General features: G+C 45.6%; 2 protein-coding genes across 4 annotated transcripts; both read left to right on the forward strand.

Annotated features, from left to right (window-relative positions):
• Positions 1-972: 972 nt before the first annotated feature.
• LOC129839578 (uncharacterized) lies at positions 973-6,098 on the forward strand. Of its 3 annotated transcripts, XM_055907108.1 has the most exons (11): positions 973-1,132; positions 1,714-2,098; positions 2,204-2,325; positions 2,429-2,482; positions 2,577-2,606; positions 3,036-3,200; positions 3,298-3,752; positions 4,113-4,437; positions 4,614-5,415; positions 5,523-5,737; positions 5,834-6,098. In XM_055907108.1, the coding sequence occupies exons 7-10, from the start codon at positions 3,505-3,507 to the stop codon at positions 5,651-5,653; spliced, it is 1,506 nt and encodes a 501-aa protein (XP_055763083.1). In that variant the 5' UTR covers positions 973-1,132; positions 1,714-2,098; positions 2,204-2,325; positions 2,429-2,482; positions 2,577-2,606; positions 3,036-3,200; positions 3,298-3,504; the 3' UTR covers positions 5,654-5,737; positions 5,834-6,098. The 3 variants fall into 3 exon arrangements, with proteins under 3 accessions (XP_055763083.1, XP_055763084.1, XP_055763082.1); XM_055907109.1 differs by having other exon boundaries at positions 2,429-2,606; XM_055907107.1 differs by having other exon boundaries at positions 2,577-3,200.
• On the forward strand, positions 6,004-7,754 carry LOC129839271 (uncharacterized). Its single transcript, XM_055906580.1, has 4 exons — positions 6,004-6,174; positions 6,284-6,507; positions 6,635-6,883; positions 6,981-7,754. The coding sequence occupies exons 1-4, from the start codon at positions 6,004-6,006 to the stop codon at positions 7,543-7,545; spliced, it is 1,209 nt and encodes a 402-aa protein (XP_055762555.1). The 3' UTR covers positions 7,546-7,754.
• The last annotated feature ends 2,690 nt before the right edge of the window (positions 7,755-10,444 follow it).

Here is a 10,444-nt window from a genome sequence, read left to right on the forward strand (position 1 = left end):
CTTGTGAGTTGTAGACATATTTTGATTTAGTTCAGCGTTGAGTCGTTTTGTTTTACATGTAATCTAAGATCTTCACAACCTAATACATATACAACTTTTCTCATTCCCTCCATGGCTATATAAACCCAACTCTAGGTTTCATTTGCATTATAATAATGATTTACAAATGAAAAAGTCAATAGTTAATTGCATATTATGTAATTGTTGATTAGATTATTTTTCATTATTTAGCCAATTTTCTCAACTGTGACCCCCTTGCTTTTATGGTTTATAGGTGTCCTCTGCTAGTCCTAAATCCAGACAAAGTCCAAACATATGTGATTGTTATAAAGGGTCTACGTTGAGGGGGAACAAACATATGTGTTCCTGGAAGGGTGAGCTTTCAGGAATGGGGTCACAATAAATATGCTAGAAGCGATAGAAACAAGGATGTATTTCCCAGGAACTAATAGTGTATATCTTTGGTATTTCACGGTATCATGGTTCAATGATATGTGGTCCATTCTGCGGACTGATAATAAAAATACTTTGCAGAATACAAACATTTAGATTGTATACATTGTTGCTTTGGCAATGTTGCCACAATGTTTTTCATGCCAATAAAGCAGCTTCAATTTGAGAAAAAAAATGAATTTGAGAAAAGACAGAGAGAAAGGAGAGAGAAAAGAACAGAGAGAAAGGAGAGAGAAAAGAACAGAGAGAAAGGAGAGAGAAAAGAACAGAGAGAAAGGAGAGAGAAAGACAGAGAGAAAGGAGAGAGAAAAGACAGAGAAAGGAGAGAGAAAAGAACAGAGAGAAAGGAGAGAGAAAAGAACAGAGAGAAAGGAGAGAGAAAAGAACAGAGAGAAAGGAGAGAGAAAGACAGAGAGAAAGGAGAGAGAAAAGACAGAGAGAAAGGAGAGAGAAAAGAACAGAGAGAAAGGAGAGAGAAAAGAACAGAGAGAAAGGAGAGAGAAAAGAACGACATGAGAGTCTGTCGTTCATGTCCCGCCTCCCCCAAAATCAACGGGAAGTTCTTTGCAGTTAGTTCTCCATCATTCCGAGTACTTGTGAGAAAGATAGTTGTAAAGGTAACGTTAGCTATATTTCATCGCGGATTTCGGAACACAGTTGTGTATTTCGGTGAATTAAGGTGAGTTTCAGTCGTTGATACGTATTTCAGGAACCATTTGGGTATTTAGATGAAATAATGTGAGTTTCAGTCGTGTTCGTAAAGGTAACGTTAGCTATATTTCGTCGAGGATTTGATGTTTTAGGTGAATTAATGTGAGTTTCAGTCAATTTTCTTGAAAACGAGACCTGTCGCTAGCTAATAATGTGTAATAAAGGGCGGTAATAATTGATAGTTAGCTGGCTATGGGCCAGCTAGCTAACGTTATATGTAGAATGAAATGGACATTTAACGCTGTATGGGCCAGCTAGCTAACGTTATATGTAGAATGAAATTGCAATTTAACGCTGTATGGGCCAGCTGGCTAACGTTATATGTAGAATGAAATTGACATTTAACGCTGTATGGGCCAGCTGGCTAACGTTATATGTAGAATGAAATGGACATTTAACGCTGTATGGACCAGCTGGCTAACGTTATATGTAGAATGAAATGGTCATTTAACGCTGTATGTGCTCTACTGTAAGCAGGGTAACTATGTGGTCCACTGTGTATTGCTGTCAACAAATAACATGTGTGTGAATAACCTCTCTTAATGAAAGGAAGAATGGATTACGTTCACACCCCTGCTTTCCGCTTGGAGCCCTCTGGTGCCCTCACCCTGAGGGCATCGGAAGAGGCTGCCAGGGTTGCCAGGACCATCCAGGAGGAAGAGTGTACAGGTGTAGTCCGGGTGCTGAAGCCACGACAAGTGAAGGAGAAGGCAAAGGCTTGTGTGGTAGCCAGAGGGGGTGACCCGGATGATAGCCGACTGGTGGACAGTGAGAGTGCCATCCAGTTCGGCAAATACCGGGGTCAAACCTTCAAGTGGCTGCTAAGCCACGATGTCGGCTATGCCGTCATGGTCTTGGCTTCTCACCAGCAAGAGAGGGAGATGGGGGACACAAACACGTCTTCTGAAATGGCCAACAAGGACCGGTTTGACTGGTACTCTTTTCCTTAAATAGTTGTAATTTCTTATAAAATTACAAAAACGTGAAATCAGTCAGAATCACAATACAATTTATAACATTTTCCCAACCATCCGGACAGGTATACCAACCTGTTTCCTGAGGTCCAGAAGGCAGTGGAGGAACGCAGGGTACGGGACGGGACCTTGCCCCCCCGACCTGACCAGGAGGACACAGCAACAGCTTTAGCGCCTCCTAATCCATGTAAATATATATTCTGTAGTCATCTAAGTCAATCAAACAGTAAATCAAACAGTGTAGCAGTTGACAATATAACTGTGTCATTATGTTTGTCTGTGTTTCTTAGCTGCCGAGCCATCAGATCAGGAGTTGCTGTCTATCTGCGTGGGTTTTGACCAAGGTACTCTATGTTATGGCACGTTATTGTTTATTTCTGTTGAGAAGAATATACATATGAAATGACCTTTCCCCTAATAACTATGTGTTGTTGTTAGCATTAACAGGATACACTTTAAAGTGGTAAGGTAAGTGGTCAAATTGTTAAAACACCTCCTAGCTGGGCTTAGAAATCACTGTAGAATTTCTCATTTTTGCATCCATTTTGCTTGCCATAGAAAAATCCTTCCTCATCTTTTTGTGGAATGAATTGTTTACTGTAGCTTGTCTTGTCACCATTCCAACCTGTATTTCAGTCTGCGTCACTTTGATTGGCCTATTCCTTGCTTGTAGATGTCTACCCACTATACATCTGTTGTTTGTATCTTTTAAATGTAGATTGTGTTTAACCTAGATTCCTAACCTCTACCACTGAAAACACTGATCAAAACTAAACCAAAGTGCATTGGCTGTCAACAGGCTGTTAACATGTTTTGAAGCTGAAGCTCTATTCTAATTGAATTATTTCACTTATTTCTCTGAAATATTTTGTGAGACTAACTCCTGTGCTCCTGTAGCAGTTCCTACTGCTCCCACCCCCACCGCACCCCCTGCTGTGCTAGCTCCTCCNTGCTCCCACTCCCACCGCGCCCCCTGCTGTGCTAGCTCCTACTGCCCCTCCTCAGCTCCAGTCAACCTCCCAGCCAACAGCTGGACCACTACAGCCTGCTGCTGACGCTCAGGTAAACGTCTCACCTCAACTATGACTTGGCTATTTCATTTCACTTTTGGTTGTGTGGGGATGGAAAAGAAATGTATTGATTCTCTGCTCTGTTGCAGGTGCTTCTCCCTGAGGGATGGAAGCAGACCCTCCCAAAGGAGCAGCAAGAGTGGGTCAGTCAGGCCATTTTCATCAGGAACAAGCAGCTCAAATGTGTCCTGAAAAGCCAGCTTGAGCTGTGGTACTTCCCTCCTCTGCCTCCTAACATCAGCCATCAGCCTCCAGCTTCTCCCTCCGCCTACTTCCTCCGGCCATTCTGCCTCTGGATGCCCTACCGTCTTTGGGCCTTTAAGTTTGTGTGCACCCAGCCACGGTGCAAGCGTCAAAAGCTCACAGGCTGTGGGGTGTACAAGACAGTCCGGAGGGTGCTTGACATGGACGGCTGGTATTTTATGGAGACAGAGTACCTGGAGTGCCGCCTCTGTAAGAAGAAGCTAGCAGGATGGTCGCTGGATATCTTGGACCAGCTGGACGCAAGTCATCGCTCCATTTTCCCAGCCATCTTGACTTACAGGTTAGTAATTCACACCTCTGAAAATCAAAGCTCTTGTTCACTTTGAGGAAAAACAGAAAAAAGCATCATGGTGAGAAAAAGAGGCGGTCAGTAGGTTCTTGTCAACACTGAGGTTTTGATTTTTCAAAGCCCCATTGACATGTTAATTTGCTCTTTGCCCAGTTAAAATGTTAATGAGCTCTTTGATCTGATTTTCTGACCTTTGATCTCTTATCAGGAACTGCCCAAACAAAGCAAAGTGTTTCAAAGTCACCCTTTCCCAAGCCCCTCCTTCCCTTATCAAAGTGTTTCTAGAACCCCCCTCCACACACTCCTCACCCTCTTCTCCTCCTTTCCCCCCCAATTGTCTCTGTGTATTAGGCTGTCCTGTGACCTGAAGGTGGTCAGGCTGATGAGAGAGAGGACACTGGGGAACAGTGCGACCAGGCTGTACAACCAGCTGAGGGAGCAGCACAGCCTGACCTGGATGAGTCGGACCCTGTACTACCTGTCCGTCTGTGACCACTTTGTAGTCCCAGGTGCCGCACCACTGAGGGTAACACCTCCTCCTCCCTTTTTGGATGTTCCCTCAGCCCAGTGGCTCCTGACTGTCCACGGCTACGACGTTCTGTTCCAGCTGGAGGACTTCAAGGCCAGAGTCACCTCCATCTTTGGGTCCATCCTGAAGATGGATTCAACCAAGAAGGTGATTCAATATGTTTTGACCAGAAATAATACTAGTTAGTTAGAGACAATCAAATGAATAATCATTTATTATGACTTATTTTATGAATAAATGTATTGTGAAACTTTGTGTCCACTCACTGACATGACTGTGTGTTTGTCTGTCTTGTCTGTCTGTGTTTGTTTGACTCCCCTCAGGTGACCAAGAAACTAGCTGGGGCAGCACACGGGACAGCAGCGTGGGCCACAAATGTGGGCAATGAGTACGGCCAGGTGCTCATTACGGTCCTCACTGACAGCGAAGGAGAGGGCCTGCTCGACATGGCAGCTGGCCTCCAGCAGCGCTACAGTAGAGCTGGAGTGGCACCTCCCAAGCTGCTCTACGTCGACCGGGACTGCTGCGCCCTGATGGGAAAGGGGAAGACGGCAGCCATGTTCAGCCAGTGGGATGAACTCATCGTCCGGCTGGATGTGGGGCACCTCATACGTCGCTTTGCTCGGGGAGTGACAACAGAGAGCCATCCTCTGTATGCTCTCTTTTTGCGGCGGCTCTCCTCCTGCATGTTGGTGTGGTGTGCAGATGATGTGGAGCGCCTGCTGGAGGCCAAGCGAGGTCAGCTCAAGGAGAGCCACATCACGGGGCTCAGCGACGCACAGGTGTTGAAGAGGATCAGCCTGAAGGGGATGGCTCGGCACTGTCGTCGTCGCCGCACGCGCGGGGCGGAGGAGACCGAGCGTCTCATCGGGGAGCTCCTGGAGACCTTCATCGATGCCACAGACACCCCGGGCGTCCGGCTCCTGGACCGTGACCGAATGCAGGCCATCTGGCAGACCCAGAGACGACACCTGGTCTGTATTCAGGACCCCCCTGGTGTCAGCATCTACACCAACAAGGGCAAGGACGTGACCAAGGGAGGGGTCATCCTGCCTGTGTTAGGTTGCGCCCGTGAGTCCACCTCCCTGGAGTCTTTCCACCTCCACCTCAACCGCTTCATTCCTGGTATGTTAAATGTAAAACCGGAACATGTTGTTACGTCATGTTGTGTGTTAACAACTGTGTGCATGTGAGGAGTTATTATTTATTGTTGTTGTTGTCGTTATTTATAGGAACAAGTGCGTATGCCGAGCACTTTCAGGCCTACCTCCTTGAAGGGTTGGTTCGGTGGAATGAGGACCGTGCCGAAGCTGCAGCGGAGGGGGGGGACAGAAGCAGACCCTGCACTGCTATGATGGTGTAGCCCAGCACGCCATCAATGAGCTGAGCCAGAAGCTCCTGGGCTGCAGTCTTGTGAAGGATCACACAAGGCCTGCAAAGTACACTGGTATGTATTTCTAAATTATACAATTATACACACACTAAAACATGTACAGTTCTGTTTATGTACAACTCTCTTTTTTTTGTTGTTTCTTTGTTTAAGGGGAACTCATTGGGGTCGAGTATCTCTTCTCCCAGACCCATGGTGACCAGAGGTTGGAGTCCAACCTCGGTAAGGACCCGGATGTCCCAGACGGGACACCTGATCTATTTGAGGGAGGAGAGGGAGAGGAGGATGACCTGAGAGAGCTTGAGGAGGAGGATGACCCCACCATGTCCTTGCCCGACCTCGATGACCATCTCCCACCAGTCGCTCCACTCAGGAAGGCCGCTCCACCGCCCACTCAACCCAACCCATCCCAGGTACCTGTCGTCACACCCCCTGATGACACTATGGAGGAGATGGACACTGCACCAGCTGCCAGTCAGGACCCGGAGGATGACGTAAGTGCCTATCCACATCCTAAACAGCTCACTCTCAAGTTTCTTTCCATTCATAACTATTAATCTGACTATTAATCCAACCCTTCCCCACGACTCTTCTAATTTCCAGGAGTACATAGGACCTGATGGGGTTAGTGGATACCAGCACGTGGTCCTCCTGGCCAAGAGTCTGCTGAGGCTGCTGGAGGGGCCATGGATCTCTAATAGGCAAATAGAGGAGATCATGGCTCTCTGTGGAAATCTTCCGGAGAGAGACAAGGCGGCAGTCTCCTACCCCGAGAGGTTCCGGGACCGAGTCCTGCAGGGAGCTTCAACAATTCAAAGAGCTCAACCGTGACGGGGGAAGAGAGTATGAAGCGGTACGTACTGCACATTGTTCTAAACTCACTACACACATAAAGACATAAGTGTATTTCTCATTAACGTGATGTTTCCTTTTGTTAACTTAATCTACCTTCAGCTCCCTGCTTGGCCAAGGCTCTGGACCTGCTCAGTGGCCCAACACCAGCAGGACAGTGGAGGCCATTTTTGTGGAGCTGTGCCACAAACACCCTGCTGGCAAGACGGTTCTTGGTAACCGGGTCAACAGGTGGGCTGCTATCCTGGGGGACTACAGGAGAATCAGGACCATGGTGCTGGGCAGCCCAAACCTCAATACCCACACAAGGCTGCAACTGTTCCAGGTCAACAAGCTGACCTTGACACAGTGGTAAGTTTAAAAAATATATTTTGGTATATTTTATGTGTAGTTCACTGGTTGACAGTGTTCCTGATAACAGTAAACATATTTCACGTTTTTCACACAGGTACAACAAATGGATATCTTCTATGGAGAGAGTGGCCCTGCACCAGAACCGTGACAGCATGACTGCAGAGAGGGAGGAGTCAGGCCCCTTCCACACTGCAGTCTGGAGCACTTCACCGCTGCCAGCCCCATCAACCAGCAGCACCTACCAGCTGCCAGAGGACAGAACGGGGCAGGCTACACAGCGTGGCAGAGCAGACACTTGTCAGCCACTGCCACCTCTACCGCCACCCAGTCTGCCTACCACCTCCCTTCCTATAACGCCAGTCTCCCAAGACCTGCCCTCGACCTCCACTCCTCTTCCCCCTCCTGCTGCTGGTGGACCCAAGGTCTCCAGGACCACTGAATGGAGAAGGAAGAAGAAGCTGGAGTCTGGCATTAAAGTCAGAGCGCACAAGCCATACGAAGGCTATAAGTGCTCTAAATGTGGCAAGCCGAAAACTGCAGAGTTTGGACACAGTATGTATGATTCTGTGAGATTCTGTGCCGCTACCTCTGGTGGCCAAACTGTGGAGGAGTGGCTGGCACTCATGAGGGCCCAGCATGGTGCTAGCCAAGGCCAGTAAACTCTGACTGACTGACTGATTGGTGTGTCAATTGTAAAGTAGTTTTTGTAGATGTTCTTTGTTGTTTGTTTATTTTTTAAAACATTCATTGTTAATCTCTTGTACATTTAGCTCATTTCAAATCATCTTAACTTGTACAGTAGGTGTAGGGGACATTATGCTTGTTTTTTTCACATGTGACATTCCTTGTGAAATAAATAATAATTGAATGCAAGCACTTTTTCTCCCTTGAAATTCATTTTGATTTATTGTCATACACTCTCTTTAAAGTTCAACAAATATAAAGACAAGTAAATCTGTCATCATTTTCTTAGTCAATAAACACACTGTTTACAGAGTTGTAACACACAAACAATAATACAGTCAAGTTCTACTCAGAGATTTGAGATGACCAGCAGATACTACAGGTGACAGCAGGGAGTCAAACCCGCCCATCCCCCAGTGCCCCTTGTGACGCCCACTAATCTCTGATTGGTTGCTGCACACCTTTACTTGTTGAAGTTTGGGATAGTCTCAGGGAGAGTCTCAGTTTACCCAGATCTATTAGTCAAGATGGATACATTTTTCAATAGGCCAGGCTTTGGGAATATTATCGATGCAGTCCATAACTCTACAGACCGTAAACAAAGAAGGTAACTTGTTTTAACATGATTATTTATCCACTCTTTTCAGTGTATCTGCTAATTCTAATTCTCACAGCTACATGGGCTGGATAAGGCAGCTCAACACCTTGCCTGGGACAAGAATGCGTGCTTTCCAACAACATCTTTTGAAAATGGATCGGAGGAAGAACGCACAAAAGGCCCACCAGGAGTTGAAAAGAATAAAAAGGCAGCCGAGGGAAAGAGAGGAGAGAGCCCAGCGGCGTGCTGGGAAATACACGGACCTCCAAACCTGACATTTTGCCGACGTGGTGGCCTCCAGTTCTGAACAGGCGTTTCCCCAAAGGTGAGTTCTTAATTTTTTTATTTTTAAATCTAAATATGTTTTATTCCATATATTTTGTTCATCTTAAACAAACCAAACAATAACCAATCAATACAACTTCAGTTAATGAAAAGCAAAACAATAAATTACCCCAAAAGTGAATGCGTTCGTTCAAATAACAATCATGTTTAAATATAGCAATATATTGTGTGGTGTGTTCATTAAGACACTAATGCCCTTTTGTCCTTCTGTAGACAAGAAAGGTCCATCCTCTCATCCCCCAAACTTGAAATTCAGCCGTCCACGTTGGCCCCCAGTTCTGAACAGACACCCCCCCAAAGGTGAGTACTCTTAAATTCACATTTGTGTGTTTGAATATAGCAATTTCCCTTTGTGTAATGTGTTAGACTAAGCCACTACCTGTGTTTCCTCTGTAGACAAGAAGCTGAAGCCAGCTCCATCAACAATCAACAAGGGGGTCAGGAGGAAAGATAAGCGGCGCCCACCAACAAGCAAACCCCTTATTGCTAGAGTTGCTTCCACCCTCACAAAAGGCCTCCCCTTGACCAGGTACACAGGTTTGAGGAGGAGAAGTGCACAGGCTGGTCATGGACCTGTGACGAAGAGGAGGTTTCCTGTTGCTTTCCCCTGCAAGATATGTGGCAAGCCTAAAAGAAAAGAATTTGGCCACAGCCAGTACAGGGGAGAGCACTTCTGTGAGGCAGCAGGGGGAGGTAAAACTGCTGTCGGGTGGTTGGAGGAGAAGAGAGGGCCTCGGGTGCCAAGGACCACAGCATGGAGGCGAAGGAAGGAGTTGGAGGGTCATCGTAAATAGTTCTGTAATATCTAAGAAAAATGTTAAGTTAGTTGTGTAATATGTTTAATAGTTATGTTTAATATGTAAATAGTTAAATTAAAGATTTGTTTTCTGTTTTCTTGGTTGATAAATAAAGTAGAGCTTGAGAGCCTAAAACTATCCTGTTGTAGTAAAAATTGATCATTTATTATTGTTTTTTGGGAAGAACATGGCTACTTAATATACACCTGTAGCCACTCCTACTGTGTAGCCACTCCTGCTCTGTTTTGACTTTCTTAAAGGCCCAGTGTGCCTATTTCACGTGTTTTGACAATAGGCACACTGGGCCTTGACAGGTATTTTTGAGCAATTTTTGGGGTAATGTACAGTCTTATTAAGATGCTCAAAGTGCCCTGTGGATACCCCAGGGGCCACCTATACAATCACCCAGGATCTTCATTCAAGGGTGATGCTACTCGGTGAGTTTCTGAGGTAATTTTGCTTAATTTGCAACTAATTTAACGTCGACGACTATAAATGTGATGAAATATGACAATAACACGTCTAGTCAACCGACTTGTTTGACTACAGAGGCTACCCAAATTGTGTAATTTAACAACGTTCGTAGATCACTGGCTACTGTAGCCTGCTGCACAGGCAAGTTAGCATTGGCTATAAATAATTTTTCTGTCAGCAATCGATGCTACTCGGTGAGTATATGAGGTAATTGTGCTTAATTTGCAATGAATGACAACTAAATGTGATGAAATATGACAATAACACGTCTAGCCAACCGACTTGTTTGACTACAGGGGCTACCCAAATTGTGTAATTTAAAAACCTCTCTTGGGTAGGGGACAGTATTTTCACCTCCAGATGAAAAGCGTGCCCAAATTAAACTGCCTCCTACTCAGGCCCATAAGTTGGATATGCATATAATTAGTAGATTTGGATAGAAAACACTCTAAAGTGTCCAAAACTGTTAAAATAATGTCTGTGAGTATAACAGAACAGATAAGGCAGGTGAAAACCCACGGAAAATCCAACCAGGAAGTACTATTATTTTGAAAGGCTGTTTTTCCATTGAAAGACTATCCACCATACAATGACTTAGGACACAGTTCACTATCTCTATGGATCCTCTACATATGGCATTGTTTCAGGCTTTTACTCTGA

The sequence above is a fragment of the Salvelinus fontinalis genome, chromosome 40 (genome assembly GCF_029448725.1).
Source record: "Salvelinus fontinalis isolate EN_2023a chromosome 40, ASM2944872v1, whole genome shotgun sequence".
NCBI classification, from domain to species: domain Eukaryota; kingdom Metazoa; phylum Chordata; class Actinopteri; order Salmoniformes; family Salmonidae; genus Salvelinus; species Salvelinus fontinalis.